The sequence below is a fragment of the Aythya ferina genome (genome assembly GCF_964211825.1).
Source record: "Aythya ferina genome assembly, chromosome: 5".
In the NCBI taxonomy this organism is placed as follows: Eukaryota; Metazoa; Chordata; class Aves; order Anseriformes; family Anatidae; genus Aythya; species Aythya ferina.
This window is the reverse complement of record NC_140301.1, coordinates 45,721,637-45,740,630: the sequence shown is the minus strand read 5'-3', so window position 1 is coordinate 45,740,630 and position 18,994 is coordinate 45,721,637. Positions and strand designations below refer to the sequence as shown.

The 18,994-nt window shown below is 43.3% G+C and overlaps 1 protein-coding gene across 21 annotated transcripts in view; it reads right to left on the bottom strand.

Annotated features, from left to right (window-relative positions):
- The window catches only part of DAGLA (diacylglycerol lipase alpha), a 78,173-nt gene that overhangs the window by 12,246 nt on the left and 46,933 nt on the right, over positions 1 to 18,994 (bottom strand). For all 21 annotated transcript variants that reach the window (XM_084522578.1, XM_084522576.1, XM_084522562.1 and 18 more), the window contains 12 exons: positions 15,420 to 15,554; positions 14,672 to 14,749; positions 13,299 to 13,423; positions 12,005 to 12,161; positions 11,625 to 11,708; positions 11,422 to 11,499; positions 7,237 to 7,317; positions 4,887 to 5,029; positions 3,214 to 3,282; positions 2,146 to 2,218; positions 867 to 1,063; positions 375 to 504 (listed from right to left, as the gene is read on the bottom strand). In XM_084522578.1, the coding sequence (XP_084378704.1) occupies positions 375 to 504; positions 867 to 1,063; positions 2,146 to 2,218; positions 3,214 to 3,282; positions 4,887 to 5,029; positions 7,237 to 7,317; positions 11,422 to 11,499; positions 11,625 to 11,708; positions 12,005 to 12,161; positions 13,299 to 13,423; positions 14,672 to 14,749; positions 15,420 to 15,554 (1,350 nt within the window). The remainder of the gene's footprint in view (positions 1 to 374; positions 505 to 866; positions 1,064 to 2,145; positions 2,219 to 3,213; positions 3,283 to 4,886; positions 5,030 to 7,236; positions 7,318 to 11,421; positions 11,500 to 11,624; positions 11,709 to 12,004; positions 12,162 to 13,298; positions 13,424 to 14,671; positions 14,750 to 15,419; positions 15,555 to 18,994) is intronic.

Genomic DNA, 18,994 nt, shown 5'->3' with positions numbered 1-18,994 from the left:
TTTGACCCAGAGTTCAGTCTTCTTTTCTCTTCCCCCACAAAGGGAAAGATATTGTGTATTTAAACAGCCTGCTCTCCTGGGTGAGGACTACCTGAAGGCCTGTGATAAGGCACTGGTGTTATTAGGGCATTTAAGTGCTCTTGCATTACGAATGAATAAGCCCAAACCCCACCAAAGGGATTCCTGGCTCTCCAGCACACACACACACACAACTTTGGCTCTGTGGACATTTCGTGTCTACAGCTCACCTCAACAGCATCATCATGCCAAGCCTTTCCTGCCCAAACCCAGGCCTTCCACACATTCAAGCCAAAGTCCATGCTATTGAACTGAGTGACCCCTCCCCACCCCCTGATCCCAATTTTCAGCATTACCTTGTTGAGCCCTTCCATGACCACGTATGGGAGGTGTTCGTGCAACATCGCTGGTGAGATGATGACTTCATTAAACGCCTTATTGTCACCCCAGATAGCAAAGTAAGTGGGATCCTCTTGCTCGCAGCAACTAAAAGAGGAGTTGGGATCCAGAGGAGAAAATGGGGAGCAGGGGATGAAAGAGCAGGCCAATGTTTTGGCATGCAAAAGCATGAAACAGAAGGTTACAGAGACAGAAAAAACAACAGGAGGAAAAATAGAGGGAGGAAATATTAAATACACATGCTACTGCCGTTGCTCTAAAGCACTGCACTAACAAACAGCAACACAAGTGTCTTTCTATCCTCACAGCACGGACACAATCACCGTCACCGTAAGGCAGTGAAAAGTCACCTCCTTCATGGATGGATTGCCCTCTTGGGAAGTCTTTTCCAACAGAAGTTTTTCAACCCCCCATCCATAGGCTGACTTCACAGCTCTGCATATACTCACCAGCACTGCTCTGCAGGATGATTGTGCACCACGTGGATGATGCGGCCAGGCGGGTAGAGCGGTGTGCTTGCAGACAGAGCAATAGTCAGATCACTGGGATGGGTCCAGAGGCGATTACTCGTTACTGAGTTTTCTTCTGTCTCTTCAGGGAGCTCTGACTTGGGTATGCACTTGGTAGCACCCACAATGATTCGCCACTGTCCAGCACAAAGGAAAGGAAGGAGAATATGGAGAAGAGAAAATGATCAGAGAAAGAGCCATCTCACGGGACACTGTAGGTAGTTTTATTTAAACTGAATACCTAATATCAGAAAAGAGAAAAACAGAGCTCATGCACCTGTTGCTTGAATAGTAAACCTAGAGAGAGATAACACCCTTGCTCAGAAAAATTACTTCTCTCTCCCTTCCTTTCACAATTTTAACCTTAAAAGTGGCAAAATCTTGTCCATCTTCTTTTTGCTGGATGCTTTTGTAGAGTTAGGGATCTAGAGCAAACATATTTGTCCACCAATGGATAGCTTATCTTCCAGGATAAACAAGGTAGACAGAAACTGAATATTTAATATACCAAAAGAAGCAAGACTACAACTTATGCAGACAAAAATTCCCTTTATGTCTTTATGTATAAAAAGAAATCCTAAAATCTGAAAAAATGCCAAAACCCACAGAATTCTATCAAGAAAAGCATTAGCTCAGTTGTTTTTTTTTTACCCTCAATTGATCATTTATATAATATTTTACCCCTAAGAATCTTCAAGTCTTATGCTTTTCCCATCTCAATGTAATAGTAAAGAAGACAAGGGAAGAACAAATTTACACATTTCTTATCTCCAAAACATTAACAGGCCACTTGTCCTAGAAGGGCACCATCCAGAGAGCACACAGCAATGCCTAGAAGCAGACAACTGTTGCACTTCAAAGCCTGTTACCATTTGTTGTTGGCCCCGAAATGCTAGGCTTGGAACAGAGTCTTCAAAACAGGCCAAGATTAGAAAGCTTCCTGCTCTGTTGTTTTAGACATGTAACAGTGAAGTTACAGCACATGAGCCAGAATTATCACAGAGCTATAACTCAGCCTGCAGAGTGTAGCCCCCTAACCCAGACCTCTCTAGGTGTCGTCTTGCTGTTGCCATCACTCCTCTGGTTACGGAAACAACACACATGGTGGACCTGAGGAGACCTACAGTGCAGAAGTCTGCAGCATTGTTATATGACACGGAGCTATCATCATCACTGCTCAGACGCTTGCCTTCATAAGTCTTTTAATCTTCATTCTTACCTTTGGTTTGTTACTCCTCTGAAGAACATCCAGAAGCTGACGGCGAAATCCCTCCAGCTGAGAGAGACCAATTCTGGAAAAGAGGAAGATGTGGTTACAACAGCTGGGCAAGGAACAGCAGGCAGGTAACAGGATAGTAGAGACATACAGCACAGAAGAATGAGAAGTTATGCTACAAAAGAAACAACAATGCCATAACGTAGATCACTCCAGAGGTGAGTTGAGGCATCACCTGGGACCAGTGAGCAGGGTAAAAGGCCACAGAAACCACTGTGACCACAAACCAGTATGAAATGCAATAGCAGACTCAGAGTGGTGAACGCACATGAAAGGTCAATGATGAGATGAGGGAAATGAAGCCATCAGGGAAACAAGTGAGCAAGAAACAAATGAAAGATAGCACAGAGCTATGCAACACTATTAAGCAGACTTCAGGATAGACAGGATTTTGTTATACAAGTTAACAAGAGGTATACTGAATATTGTAGTAGTTTTCCTCCACTGAACTCTACATGCCTAATATTGTACATAGAGAATTTACCTGAAGTCACACAACAGGGCTGAGGTAAAAATAAAACTCTGGTTGATTGGCTCCTAGTTCAATGCCCTGTTTACCCCCCTAGTTCAGGGGAATATGTCACAGCAACAAGAGGTGAGAAATGCCAAGACAAGAAATGAAGGAGATGACAAGAAATCAGCACATGTAGTTCAGGGCAGAGTAAAGAGGTCTGAGGTAACACAGACAACCAGAAGGATGGCATTGACACATCAGACACCACCATGAGTATTATTACAGAGGCTGGCTATTCACCTTTTTCTATCATACAGGCAACTGATGCAGAGATGGGGAGGGATATGCCTATAACAAGGTGTGTGAAACACCAATATAGGCGTGCAGTAAAAGATGCAGCAGTACAGGTAAACTAGGAAGACAAGTGAGAAGCATATAAGGATAGGTAAATGAGGACACAAGACAGGTATGATCTGTGTGTTTCTGAAAGGAAACAGGTGACTTTGGTAGAGAACAGCAGATATTTAATCAAGAAATTTGGACACTTCTCAACTTGCCTGGGCACTAGATCTTTGCCAAGCACGACTGCAGTCACAAACTCTTTTGAATACTCCATGGCATCCTCACTGGAAGAGAAACAGGACCAAGAAGAAGCAAACAGGGTTTCACTAGCAGCAAACTGCACTTCATTCCCAATTTGCCACTGGTACCTGAGAAGTTACTAGACTACAGTGAACCTGGGTCATAAAACACACAACACAAGCCGCTCGACGCCCTCAGGACTTGCACGCTTTAAAAAGACGAGCCTGATATTCACATCCCATGCCCCAAGCAACACTGCTCTGTAAGGGTATAGCTCAGATAGCACACCTCCTCCTTTCTTACCTGTGAACAGCTCTGCATATACTTAGAAACAGAAGTTTCTCTAACTCAACACCTCATAGCGGTTTTCCTGTGCTTTGGGAATGGCCAGGTGACCAGAGAGGAAGAAGACATTCCATGCTCTTGAGACTACTCTAAAAAGACACCATAGTAGAACTAAGATGGCCACTTCCTGCAGCAACCTGAGCACCAAGACAAAAGGGAATCAAGGCTTCCGCTCCATGAGCTCATTCTGCAGTCAGCTACCTTCTAAAGACTTTTCTTCTGAATCAGTCACCACGGGTAGAGGCCACCAGCACCACTGACCTAGAGATGATCCTGGGCACGATGCACAGTGCAACAGAAGTGTGGCAGTCAGGCACCTCCTTGAACTCAGACAGTTGAGGTGGCACAGTACTGTTTGGCCTGTGCTATCAAGGGAACTCAGGAGGGAAAGCTCTAAGCAGAAAGCTAAAAAAAAAACTCTCAGAAAACATTCTGCAGAGCAATTCCTCTCTAGCTGCAGATGACTAGACATTGTCACAACAAGGCATGCTAATGTCCAGAATCATTAGCAGGATGGTTAAAATCCATTGGCTGCTGCTGGAACATGATGCAATAGCTACAAAAGAAGGCTGTAATCCATAGGTCCTTCTAAGTGCACTCACAGTACCCATCATGACTGGAAAGACCTTATTTCACAAGTGGGATGTTATTTGGCTGCCATATAAATAACATGATCAGCAGGTCTGCTCCAGTTCACAGCAGGAGAAACTCACAATACCTTTCTTCAGGCATCTGAGGCAGCTACCCTAGATTCCCCCTACAACCAAAGGAGAGAAACAGGCAACAAAGCAGCACAACCTCTCTGACCTATTTTAGACACCCACTTTAGAATGACAGAAATCACACTCTGGAAGTGCTAATTTCTTTGTCAGTTGCAAAAGGAGCCCAAACTGATCTGATGTTTGACCAAATGTAAACGCCTCCATCTCCCATTCTGCACACCTATTCACAGAGGATGGGGAGAGGACACATTGTCACTGTACAAACAATAAGCAAGGAAAACGCACTGTCTACTCAACTTGTGTTTCCTACTAGTCAGGGTTAAATAAGAGCTATAGAAGTAAACAAAGCTGAATATTTGGGAGTGGTCACCTGTGATCATATCCTAAACTCTAAACTACAGCAGAGAACAAGGGCTGCCAACAACTCTCAGGTCCTATAAATTGACACTACATTTTTCTGCGTGCTTCTCAGGGCAGAGACTTTCTTTTATTGCTCATCAGAACATCACAACCAGGATCTTTCCAGCTACGGCTACACCCCCCCCACACCCTGTCACCAGACCTCCTGACCCAACACCTACCTCAGCAGCCCACCTGGGGGAGAATAGGCAAAGCACTTCAGTGACGGGTACTGCGGACGCAAAAGGAAGGACAGGATGGCAGCTGTGCCAGCCCCTAGGGAATGGCCAACCACAATCAGGCCATAGTGTTTTGTTCCTCTCCCCTGAAAATGAAAAACAAAAGAAGAAATTGAAGTCAGACCAAAAAGAAACTTGACAAACCTCCAAATCTGTTCCTTTCCCCAGCTTCTGAGTCTTTGCTATATGTGAGCACTCCACATTCCAGCTAAACAATTCCTCCTTCAATGGGAACTAGTTATGTTATATTTTGAAACAGGAACACAGCTTTGATTTACAGTGGCTCTACTATGTCACACAGGAGCTGGGCACAGGGCACATTCCTGTCTTCCAGTAGCGCTTGTTCTGAGGGAACATGGGAATTCATTCTCCTACACTTCCATGAGTCAGCATTTGATCTACTGGGTCTTCCCTGAAAAAAAAAAAAAGGGAATGTACACTCAAGTTGTTTGAGTTACTTGGAATCTGATGAGCTTTTTGTTCCTCCTCAGATCTGATAACCATCTGAAAATATTTGAGCCTAGACTCACAGATTAGAGGTCTCCTTGGTTCTAGGAATTATGACTTGCTCTCATTAATTTCACTACTTGTGAATGCTGAAAAACAGAAATCCTAACCTGCAGTTGGAACAGCAGTCTTTTGAAGTTCAGATGTCCCCAACAGCTGGCAATTGTACAAGTAATTCAAAGACAAAACTATTCTCTAAAAATTTCTGCTGTTCTTGTTATTCAGAGGCGAGAGCACTAGGCATGGCTTAGACTCTAGCAGTTCATTAAGACAATGTTTGAGAAACTTTGATCTTGTTTTAATGCCAGATGTCAGAGCTCTGGCCATGCCTTGTAGGCTTTACACAAGGACAGAGAACCCAAATCCTACTCTCCACAGTATCTGGTCACCACAGCTGTGATTATAGATTTCTGCATAAGGTGAAAAAAAGAACACAGACAAAGCCACAGGAAAGAAAGCTCCTTGTATCATTTTACTTCAAGACCACTTCTAAGTCAACATCATGCCTTCTACAGTCAGTGAGGTTGAGGTGAATACTGGGAGAGAATGGAGCCTTTATGCATTTCACTTGTTACTGTATTTTCCTGAACATCTGTTGCTGGCAACTGTCAGAAACAATTCACTGGGGTAGACAAACATTTGGGACCTGGGACAGATGGCATTTATGTTCTACCCATACCACTTCTTCATATATTCTTCAAAGTTAACTTCAGACTACTTCATTTCCTAACCCAAGCCAGTAGTACCATCTCATTAATCAAGTTCTCTCTCTACCTTTGTGGGTCAGGTCCAGCTAATTACGCTCTATTACATCCATTAGAAATTGGACCCACCATGCATAAAGCCAGCTTCAAACAGAACCAGACGTGTTCCTTGTTATCACACACAGAAGGCAACCAAAATATAGAGCTTCTAATGCCACCATATCCTTACCAGTCAGATAGCAACCGAGCTCTATAGGAGAGCAGGAAAAAATCCTCACAAGCAACAGCTCACTTAAAACCAGTGAGTTTTCTGGGTATAGAGGAATAAAGCATGATAAAAGAAGTCAGATGTCTATGTATCTCTTCTTTCACCTACCAAACATCACAAGACAGACGCTTCTGCACTGACTTCGTGAAACACCAGTTCCAGGGAAGCATCAAGCCTTTTAACCCTCTTCTCCTTTTCTTTCTCCCTTGAGCTGTGGCTAATTTCCCATGGGCCTGCTCAGGCCAAGACATTATTTGGGCACAAGAAAAGGACAGCTGTCTGGCAGCAGGGAATCAGGCAGTTCAGAAGATCCCTCCCCAGCAGGGAGGGTGACTGTGCCTTTAGTGACACAGAAGCTAAGTAAGCTTGTTCGTAATGTCTCTCTCGGGTTTTCCTATAGCTTTCTATCACAAGAAATGTGCACACATAGACAGTCAGCATGGCATCCCACTGCTGTCTCCAAAGAGAATCTCCATAGAGATGGGATTTTAGTTCCTGTTGATTTGTTTTTAATCTTCCCTGTTACTGCATTGCCAATGAATGGGGCTTCCTGCCTTAGCTTTGCCCGAGGAATAAAAAAAAAATCTGGAGCTCTGCAGTACTGTTGGGTAGAAGGCTTCAAAATAAAAATAAGCTTTGTGGGAATAAGTAACTCATGGCCCATCTGGAAATCCAGAGGGACAGGAATTGGAAGGAAGATTTTAGAAGTTAGTACAACAGATTCAGGGACCTGGAGGTTGAAAATCAGCATTTTAGGGAAATCTCAACTTCTTTACAGCCTGCAGTGATTAAAAAAAAAAAAACTAATGCTCACCAAGTCTCGTCCAAAAGCTTGAGAAAGCACCATTTCTTGCTCCAATTTCTTCTTGATGTACTCGGCAGATAGCACCATTCCCTGAGGGCAAACACAAAGACAGAACAGGACATTAACGGCTGCAGATCAGCACTGATGTGAACACCTAGGTGGCACCAAACTGCCCTGAACATTGTACAATCTCTAGAGTGCCACACAGCACGTGCCAAGGCTGAGGAAGAATACTGACTCCACTCCACGTTTAGGAAGACTCCGTTAGACACGTCTTGACTCGCTGATTACCAGAGCCACAGCTTGTTTAGGAGTAATGACAGTTCTTAAGTTATGACAACCCTCACAGATCCTATTCCTAGGCTTGTGGTGTAAAGTCTGGAAAAAAACACACACCATACCCTAACTTAAACACAAGGCTGTCTATCTGGTAGTTCAGCTCACACTGAGACCTGCAGTAGAGCAGGAGAATCAAACTTTGATTTTCTGCATGTCAGTATCTTAACAACAGAACTGTAATCTTCCATGGAAATCTGCAAATCAGAGCATGAGCTAGCCTAACAAGTTCACAGGGCAACAGCACAAACACCAAGACATAACTGGAGGGAAAAAGTGGCAGCTCTATGTGTGGAGGAAAGAGTTACTGATGACTGCAGGCAGCAGCAGCTATTAAGTGGATTCAGCTGTCAAAGGACATTAACTGCAAATTTTTAAAGGTTTTTATTTCCTAGAAGCTAAGAACTGCTGGAGGATGGGAAAAAAACTGATAGTCTGGTTCTGAACATCTACCCTCTCTCCCAGCTGACGGCTGCATTTAAAGAGTTTGTCTCCCTCTGCATAACAGAGATGCAGCTAAACACTGATATAAACAAATGGCTAGAATCTGGTCTGTTGCATAAATTCTTGGTTATGCCTTTATTGCAGTTTATATTCAGTGGTGAGCAAGCCTGAACTGCAAAGGCTAAAAACAGTGATGTAGTCCAAGGTGAACGCAGGTAAACAGAAATTGGCTACTTCTAATTCATTGATTACATATCTCAAGTAATTCACACTGCCTAGGCTGGCCAAAAACCAAGGAGGATCATCTCCTCTGCTATTTTCCATTACACTCCTACCTGAAAACTGTACAAAACAGTATGAAATGAATATTATTGAGCACCGTTTAATCTCAAAGACACAAAAGAATTCACAGACCCCTCAAAAAGCAAAGAAATGTGGAATTGTCAAAGTCCTCGATATCAAACATACCATCAAACCCATCTGCCTATTGAAGAAAAAGAAGACAGGTGATTTTGCTGAGCCCAGAAATGGGACATCTGTAATGCTACTGTCATTATCAAAAAAAGCAGATGCCATGATATTTCATGCCTGTGTTCAGATCTCTCAGCAGCTAGCCAGCTTCAGCTGCATTCAGAAGAGTCTCCATTTCCAACTCTAATGAGAAGTGAATGGCAGGCTACTTATATAAATTTCTAACATGAATTTAGGATCCTATTTTTGAAAAGCATGACCTAAATCCGCGGTGATATCACTATATCACTAATGAGTGGTTAGTCAGCCTTATATCTTTTTTTTGCCTTTTTTTTTTATATATATAATTACAGCATATTTTAACATAGACAGTGATTTTAACATTATGGAATGAGACTTACCAAAGTTGCATTTAAGCTTTCTGTTAAACACGACCTTGTTTCACAAGTTTCAATGGAATAAAACTACCTGGGTTTAATTTTAAATGTGTAAATAACCAAACAGCCTGGAGATCTAGGAAAAGCAGGAAACATTCTGTATTCTTCACCAATTGACACCACAAAACTTCTATGCAATATTTGAATTGTGTATGTGAAAACCCACAAAAGAGGGCATTTATGTGGTAGAAAAGAGCTTGAAAGTTATTGCTATTACGGATTGTTCTATCAAACCAGTGAGGGCTGCTATCACGGCTGAGCTTTCAGGGTTTCATTCTTAGCAGCTACTCACTGTCATCCTAGCTGGCTCAACAGCATGAGACAAACCTCTGTAACGTCATCACTTCAGCAGCTTTGATCTATACAGGTTCAACAGAACTAACCATGGATTCATGCCCTTCACTTGTGATTATTTTTAAATGATCTTTGTTATAAAATTCAATGGATTTTATCTCAAATGGCCAAGTTAGATCTTTTTGTTGTTAATTTCCTCTTTAAGTTGCAATAATCCCCTACTTATATTCTTTTTTGGCACACCAGCCCATAAACCTTAGTTACAGCTATGTTCTTTCTGACCCAAAATAGCTCAGAGACCTAACAAATGTTAACTGTGGCATTCACAGCAACCCAAACAATCAAACACTTTCAGCTGTGGTACCAGTGGAGTGATAAGAAGGCTCATGTAAACATCAAGAGTTTTAATTTCTAAGATGTCTGATCGACACTGCGTGAAGCAGCTTGACAGGCTGGCTCCCAGCCTGCTGGGTGTGCAGGACAGAATCAGCAAGAAAAATAACAGAAGCCAAACAACTTACAGGAAGCTCCCAAATGGTCCAATACTTTTCTTCAAATTAAATGCGTTAGCAAGATACGTCACATACTTTTATATTAAAGTTGACTTCTGGACATTAAAAATGCATCAAGACAGGCATTTTTAAATTCTATTATCTCCATTAGTTTCCCTCAGGAATCAACAGTACATTATTTTCTGAAGATTAATATTGATAATAATTTGAGATAAAGCTGTATTTCTGTATGAGTAACAATAGAAAAAGAAATAATACAAACGCCAAATAAAAAATCAATATACAACACAGGAAATGATCTGATGTTTCATGTAAGTTATGGGCAGATGAATATTGTTGTACAAAAGAGATCAAAAGGAAAAACTAGCTTCTGCAGGTATTACTGGTTTTTCTGCACATTTAAAACAGAACAAATTTCCCTTACTTTCCTTTGGTTTCCTTTTTTTTTTTTTTTTTTTTGAAACTTATGAACTGCTTATCACAATGATTATGTGAAGCCCTTTTGAACTAAATGAATGAGTAAAAAAACAAGTAACATTATCTTCAGCAGCAGGCATAACACTTCAGAAATGTTAAATGAGTAGTAAAGGCTCGGATATCTAAATAACAATTATGTGACAAAATGCTTCCTCAGGTATCTCTGTTTCTATACGATGTCCTGTGTAATCACTATATTGATTCATTTTCTCATTTGGGGGGGAAAAAAAAAAAAAAAAAAAGCAGCACTCATTGTCCAAAGAGGAGCTACAAAATATTGCTTTCAAGAACACACTTTCTGGGAGCGTGTCAGAAATTCCTTAAAGTCCACAGAGTCCCAACAGCACTTCCTTGGGTATCTGGCTTCTTTATCAGACCTGTATCTAAGCATCTGAGTACGCAGTTATCAGCTACTAATGCTCCACTTCCTAAAGCAAAGCATCAAAGCACAGAAGAGGTGATCTGGAAGGACACTGGCCATGAAGCAGGAGCTCACAGCTCACGGCTGCCAAAGAGCTGAGCTCAGTGTCCTGCCCTGAAGAGACCCTGACCAGATATCAGCGGCATCTTGTCTCCCTGAACAGCAGCATTTCCTAGCAGCCACTACATTCCTTCCAACACACACAACCTCCAGTTTGTATTTTTCCTTCCCAGTCTGGCACGGCATCTTGAGAGGCTGCCAAATTCCTGATAATCTTAAAACTCGGCACGTGTGTCATTACTTTGCTGGACTGGGGCAAAGGTGAGTTCTGTACCGAATTGATTTAGTCAGCCCACTCCCGATCATTAACACAGACACACAGCGTCAGTCTAATTACACAGTAGCAAGTCCTGCCAATATCATTTTACGAGGTTCAATGACTATCCCATTGCAACAGAATTTTAAACATATTGTTGGGGTTTGATTGCAAATTTTGAAAAGGTCATTGGAAGAAAAAGTAATTTCAATGACACCAATAATTTTGTTCTAGGTCTCCACGGATTCCTTTTGCAGCTTGGTTTTTACTAATTGCATGTTGCTTTTTTTTAATGTTTTATTATTATTACAGATTGATTTTAACTGTTACAATTTAATGATTTATTTATTTTACATCTCATAGCCATTTCACTGCAGTTACATAACACCCTTAACACCTCAAGCAGTTTAATACTTTTTTTTTTCCCTGTATTTTTTTTTTTTTTTAAACTCAAAACATCAAAATAAGAAGTGTTTTCTTACATACCTTGTGTCCCAGCCACGTCCCATGGTGACCCTCCACTGGAAGGCGCTCTGCGTCCCCAGTTAGGTCAGTCAAGGCATCCTGAAGAAAAGAAGTCACCGTGTTTCAGATAAGTCAAACAGCAAGGGCAAGTCAAGAAGGTCTCAGACTATCCTGAAAGTTTGCTAGGGCAGCCAGGGGTAGATGAGGTCTCACAGTGCACTTACTTTTGGAGACAGTGTTCCTCGGATGCTAATGACCACCTTCTTCTTATCATGGTCCACAGCCACATAGAAAGGAGTTTCATAAACCTGGAAAAGATCCACTGCTGTAGCACTCAGGTGAAACATTCCTGTTTACATATTCTCCTGCTCAGGAAAAAAGAGCAGCTTGACAGACCATCCCTTACAGGTAAGCACTCCTCTGAACGATCTGATTTGGGCAGTAAACAAATATTTCTGTTGAAGGGGCAGAATTTCTTGGCAGAGAGACAGGAAAAAGTTCAAGTTCCCTTCTTTTGTACCACTACATCTGGAAGCATGTGAGCCCCATTAGGAGGGACCGTAGGAGCATGCCCCAGATATGAAGGGGGCTGCAGACTCCTTACCGCGTCATGGCAAGAAGTATAAACGATGTCCACCGAGGTCATGTTCTCATCCAAGAAGTGGCGCCGGATGGCAATGGCATTGCAGCCACAGCAATTATCCTCCTCAATGGTAACACTGGGTGCGTAGCGGGGACGTGAGGGACAGAGACAGCAACATCTGCAGAAGAAAAAAAAAAAAAAAAAAGAGCTTTGAGGAAAGAGGAACGTGGAAGAGACTGGATTTTAGAGTGGAATGCCTAGAGATGAGGGAAAGGAAGGGGGACCCTGCAAGACACACTGGCCTCGTCTTGACAGCAATGGTTTCCTTCAGTTGTTGAAGCTCTTGCACAAAACAGCACACAACTCATGTTTCGGCATCAAAAAGGGGCACTGGGCTCAAATGCAGTTTACTTTCTGAGCACCAGAGAGAGCTACAGTGCAACCAGTCTCCAAGGAATCACTGCATGGTAGGGCTAGGATCTCTCCTCAGGGAATACTGTGCTTAATGGCACAATTCCTCTATTGCTTCAACACACAAGCAGATAGCATTTATTAGATGTGTATCTATTTACAATAAACAACAAACAGGTCTAGACTCATCCCAGAGCCACAACAGAAGCAGATTCTTTCTTCCTTTCCTTTCCCTGAAAGATGCTTCACAGCTAAAAGTGAAAAGAAATTGCTTGCATAAGTGCAAAAAGCTCAACCCCAAAGAGAATCTGATGACAGCATTACAGCAGCTAAAAGCAAACACTTAAAACTATGCAATCCTGAACTGTACTACAGCATTGCTACTGTGAGGTGAGAACTGTATAGCATGGCAGAAAAAAAAACAGAGAGAGCACAGCACAAACTCTGGCCAAGTCTTATTGATGCTTTAATAAAGACCCAAATGTCAACTCCCTGCATATCTGGGCTTGCTGATAAATCTTTTTTCTGCACTCTACAACAGCTATTTTGACTCAGCGTGAAAGCAGTCTTGTGCCAGATGAGTTCTCTCCACTGTCTGTCCAAACTGCACAGGACTGGCGTGATCCTTAGTGCACCAGAGAGGATAGAGCATATGACAGTCTGGTTTATTTAACAAGGTAAGAAGATAAGCAACTGTAAGAAAGACATGAGAATGAAGGAAAAGAGGTAGAGACAGCATATGAAGTGAAAAAGGAATAAAAGGAGAAGAGCAAAGAATAAGGAAGTAACTGAAGAATGAGGGAGAGAGCAAACTGATGAAAGAAATGAGAGTTTTAAATCAGGAAAAAACAGAAGGGAAGAGGAAAGAAGAGAAGGCAGAGCGATAGACAGGACGGCCACTCACGAGCAGGATCTGGCCAGGCGACAGAGTCCACATGTGGGCTTCCTCATCAGGTAAATGGGCCAGCCATAGGCCGCCAGGGCAAACAGCATGTAGTAACACACCTCTTTGTATCGCTGCATCTCTTGCTGAAAGAGACAAGAGACTCACTAAAGGCCTTATTCTCTTAACACGTTGATTTGTTCCTGTTTCCCTTTTTCCATCTTAGTTAGACTACACCCTTCTTTCTGAAGATCAGCATTCACTCTTACCACCACTAGAACAGCAAACACTGTCAGCATTTCCAGGTGGCTGCAGGAGAGTGCGCTGGTTATGCTCTAGCAAGATCCTCTCCCTCCCCTCCCAGTATAGCTATGCCATTGTTGTGATCCGAGGGGCCCTGCTAGCTGCTTAACAAAGGCAGAAGTTAGTTCTATAGGCATTCTCCTCTATGTATCAAACACCCTGCTGCAAAGGAAGGTCATTCTCTGTGGGTTTTACCCCACCCAACCCTCTCTGAACGTAGGAGAAACTAATTTAAGTCTCAGAAAGATGAGCTCTCTAAATACACTGCTCCACATGGGCACAGGCCATAAGGAAGATGCCCAGAGAGGACCATAAAGACAGGCTGAGGCCACGTGCCCCAGTGCTGTCTTCTATAAGCCATGCTGATATTGCTCCCCGAGCACCCTATGCAGAAGGAGACAGGCTGAACACAAGCAGGATGTTAGCATTAAATGCAGCAGAGTACAGCATAGCCACAAGCAGGTTAATCACAGAATTGCTTGATCAGAGATACTGGGATTGGGTCAGTCTTGCATCTCTTGCAGCAGTATCATCTAATCAAGGAGTGTGAATATAGCCCAGATGAAGGGCTGCAACAGGAGCATGCCAGGAGAAAAGCCAAGCTCAATTTACATAAAGCAGACTGCAGCCATTTCCATCCTGAGAACTGCTGACAGAACCAGCCCCAGGAAGGAAGGCCATCTCGCTCCAGGAAGCTCCCTTCCCTCATCGTGATGGAGCCCTGCCTGCTGGGCTTCACGAGCTCTGCTGCTGGTGCCACCATATGGAGCTCTGCACAACATTCCTGGCTGCAGCACTGAACTCGTACATCTGGCTTCGGAGACGCCTCGCATTGCCTTTCCCTATCTGAGTGGAAATACTACCACTTCCCGCCACGTGGAGGACAGAGGCAGATAAGGCTTTAAAAGTGATCTGAACACAAAGCTTCGGGAGAGCAAGCGTTTTTATTCTATTGTACCAATCTTAATTTCTGTGGTAATTCCAGAGGGGCAGAAGAAAAGAGAAACCATTAAAAAAAAAAAAAAAAAAGAGAGAAAACAGGCTACACAGGAGGTATGGTGAGTTTGCAAGATCACATTCCAGTGACTTACCGCATTTTTCAGATCCAGATACTTTGTGTTCCTGGTCACTGGCATCCCAGACAGAAAAGCTAAAATGTCATTGTTTGCCTGTAAGTCACAAACAGACAAAAATTCTTCTCTGTGACACCAAGACAAAAATCTACATGAGAAAGAACTATGTATGTAACATGGGACAAGATTGTTAGCAAGCATCTTGACCAGTCTCCTGTATGGGTTCTGATTTCTGCCTGATTTGGTCACTGCTGTCTGAACATCACCTCTGAGGAAAGAAAAAAAAACAAAACACACAACTTCTCTATTGAGTTAGCAATCTGGAAATCTCAATGCCAGTAACAGCTTGAGAATTCAGGTATTTTTCCCTGATGCTCCTGCTGCAGTTCTGTCCAAATGCTGAAGTCTTCTCTACATCACTGTATAGAAGGAGTAATCCTCCTATTCACTTTAAAGTAACTGCCTCCTCCTTCAAGGCATTTGCCCATCTGGGGTCTAGAGCTAAATCTGTATGTATCACCTGCCTAGAAAAGACAACAGGTTTCAAGCCCAACTTAGCGTCATTTGGGCCCTTTTGGGAGTCTTGGAAAAAGAATATAACTTATTTTACAGCTCAGTGACTGGCAACAGCCCCTCACACAACAGAAACAAAGTGGGCAGAGACATGCAGTTCTCACACAGCAAGTCACAAGAGCAACAGGTTAAGTCAGAGGCCAGGTGAAATGCCTACCACCTCCGTGCACAGCAGCACGCCCCCTCTACCCACCTCATCCAGCACAGCATTGCGCTTTGCCCGTTGCCGTTGCCGCAGAAGAACCAGGCCTGCAATGATGTCAGATGGGACGATGTCAAGGTCTCGGAAAAACTCAGCAAAAAGGTAGGCGATTTCAGAGTAGGCGTCCTGCAAAATCCACGGAGAGACAGGTTTAGGAGGAGTTTGGGTGTGGGGAGCCTCAAAACAGGACACAGAATGAAAACCAATGCGGCAGCAATGGCCTCATTTCTGTAGTTCTCTCCAAAACATCCATGGGATTCCTTCAGGGAACACCATATCTGAGCTAATCGTTATTAATGCCCTTCGTATTTTACGTAGTTGCGCGCATAGGTCTCAGCTGAGACTGAATTTGCACTGTGCTGGTTGCCTCCGTGTGGATAAACAGACCACCTCAACATCAAAACAGGCAAGGCAAACACAAAGGGAGGGAAGGGAAACATTTTCATCTCTGCATTGTAAATAAGGCACAGGAAGTAAGCCAAGAACCAAACAAATCCCAATCCAATGTCATCTCAGAGTCCTACTTTATCCTCAAAAGCAATTTCAGTAGAACAAAGGCGATTCAGGAAAAGTGCACCAATTTTGTCCTATTTAACAGTCTCTTCAGTTCCGTAACTCTGTCCTGGAATCATTTTCCCCATACTTAAGCTAGACTTCACCATCCCTGGTACCCCACAGAGAAAGTGAGGGATTTCTGAATCCTGCCACCAAACTGTCTCTGTAGCTTACATTGTTTGTTATCACACTCTTTGTTATACAATTTCAAAGAGTTAAATCACGACAAGCAGGTGTTACATACTACAGCTTGTGGTACTGAAAGAGCTGAGCAAGTTACCAAGCTTTTCCAAGTTTATCTTGGACCACACCCAAGCAAAAGAGCCTGAAGAGAAAAACCTGTAAAAAGAGATCTGAGTCATTAAATGCAGAGTTCCAGCAGAGAAAGTGACCACCCCCCCCAAAAGAAAGGAAGACACCACAGAAGGGAGGGAAGTGGAAGTGATCTTCGAAAGTCACCCAAAGGCTGTGAAGCAGAGTGACATAGATTTTGATGAGGAATGTTGTTTTCCCTTTGGCTCTGTACCATGAAAGAACACAGGGCTTCGAGTGAGAATGGTTTGGGAGGTTGGAGATGGGCTGGACTGCAAGGTGATGCGTCTGGCCATCGCTCAGAACAACGAACTTAAAGGCAGAAGTGACCCAAGGGATAAACAAATAAAAAGCGGGACTTAGCAAGTGCTGTGGGACACAGATAGTCAGTATTTTCACTCATGCCATTGCTAAACCTTTCCTATGAAGATTTAACAGTCTCGTCCTGAACTTCCAAGCCTGTATTTTCATAGCAGCCTTTACTCAGAGTTCAGGCCACGTGACTGCAGTCTGGTCTGTAGAAAGCCTGGGCTGTTCAAGAAAGGCTGGTCTTCAGGTCAGAATCTCTCCATCTCTTTGACAGGCAAGAAAGTAAGTCCCTTCTCCCCCTAGCAGGCTGGTAGGCAGTGACCTACATTCATTCATCTCTGACAAACTCCTGGAGTGCGAGATTACTTTCTGTATTTTTTCACATGCCTACAAAAGGAAGTTAAATCATCTTTAGGAATGGGACTTCAGGTGCCAACTGTGCAGGTTTCCACACCAGCTGTGCTTCTGAAGAGCAAATGGACTTGCATCAACCTCTCCAACATTACAACCACGTAGTCCTCAAAGTACCAACCCCATAAATCCTACCACTGTTCCTACAAGCATGCAAGAAATGCAAATGGACTCAATATAAAATATAACGAAATAACAAACCCTCCTTTTAACACTCTGAGCAAAATAAAAGGTCAGAACAAAGAGTCCAACACATGTGTTTTGTTCCAAAGGAGGGGTTTCTGCTGGAGCACTGGATATGACACTGTGGGATTGTCTGCAGTGTTCTGCTACAAACCCTGGGGCTGGCAGAGCCTTAGTGCTGCAGACTTGACTCCAAACCCTTAAAACAGATTCTTGCCCTGATGCCACGTCCGCTCAGAAGAACTCTATTTTCCAGCTCAGAGGACAATCATCCCCTGCTAGAACATTTTTTCCCATGAAGCCTGGGAGAGGCAGCAAAGGATTCATTTCTGATCCATTACATATGCATTCATTCCACACACTGCCATGCCAGGACAAAGTCAGAGCTTGTTTCTTCAAAGAAAAGAGCCTGGAAATCACACAAGCTGAATGTAAAGTGGGAATTCAATAGCACAAGGAATTTGAAGATTCTGGTATCTGCTTTTATGCTCAACTAGAAAAAAAAGTAGAAACCAACAGTCACAGCAGAATGAGAAGTTTGTTTTAAAAAAATCCTGACACGAGGTGAAATATGTTGCATTCCTAGATAAAATACATTTGTTCAGGAATCAGGACATTTGGCTGCCCCTCAGGGCTCCCAAGCCAGGCTGCAGTGCCCGCACTGCCCTGAGGGCAGGCGGCTCTGGGTACCCAGGCAAGGCACCTGGAGGTGCTGCCAGGCAGGAGGGAAGCTGGTGCACCCAAAAAGCAGAGGGGCAGAACGTAACCACCAAGGGAACGCTGCTCTTTGAGCTGCCACAACACAAAGCTTGTTTCGTTGCAGTTTTCCAGACAGATTTTCCTAAGCAGCTCTAGCAGATCTGTGAAGGTCAGCAGTCCTGGGCCGTTCCTCCTGAGCAGGACAGCAGCTCGGGGCCGGATGTCCCCCAGGAGCCACGAGGTGTTTTGTCCAGTACTGCAGGAGCGCCTGGGAGGACCAGCACGCCAGAACACTTGCTGGATTTCTGCAGAAGGGCTCTGACAACTCCTGCAGCCATCCACACTTCGGAAACCGCACCCTGAGGATAACTACGCAGCACTTACCAACAACCCTTTTTAATCTAACTCATACTGGTTGCCATCTGTGATGAACACATGTTCAGGTAGCCTGCACCTGACTCTCCATGATTTTTACATGGCTTTTCATCTTATTGCACCTTTCCCTTTTGAGGTTAAAATCCCAGTCTTATTTCTCTTCCTATACAAGCTCATGTCCCTTCCATTACGCTCCTCTTTCTGCTGCATCTTTTAGGAGATCAAACTATATTTAGTGAGAACATCACTGATGTGGCCGGTCCCTTGATGGCTTTCCTGTCATTTTCTATGCCCTTCCACTGAAGTTAAATGTTTTTTTCTGGGTGTTTTTTTTTTTTTTTTTGGTCACTGCTGTGCAGTGATGTCTTTGTTGAGGTGCCCTTGATAACTCCTAGCTCTTTTCCTGAGAGGTTGTAACTAATTCAGAGCCTATCATCGTATGTGAGTGATTTGTTTCTTCAAATGCGTACGTATCACCTCATCTTTTTCTATTATGACTTTCGTTTATCATTGATAATTCCCTTGTTCTGCTTGGTCCTTCAGGAGTTCTCAGATACTCTTAATTCTCACCAACCTAAATAGAAGAGTCACCAGCAAAATTCTTTACCTTATTATTCACACCTCCACCAGGTCATTGGGAGTCCTGCTGAATACCACCTTAACATATAAAAACCTGCTCCCACTGCTTTCAGTAGGAATGAATACACTGCTAACTTTTATGG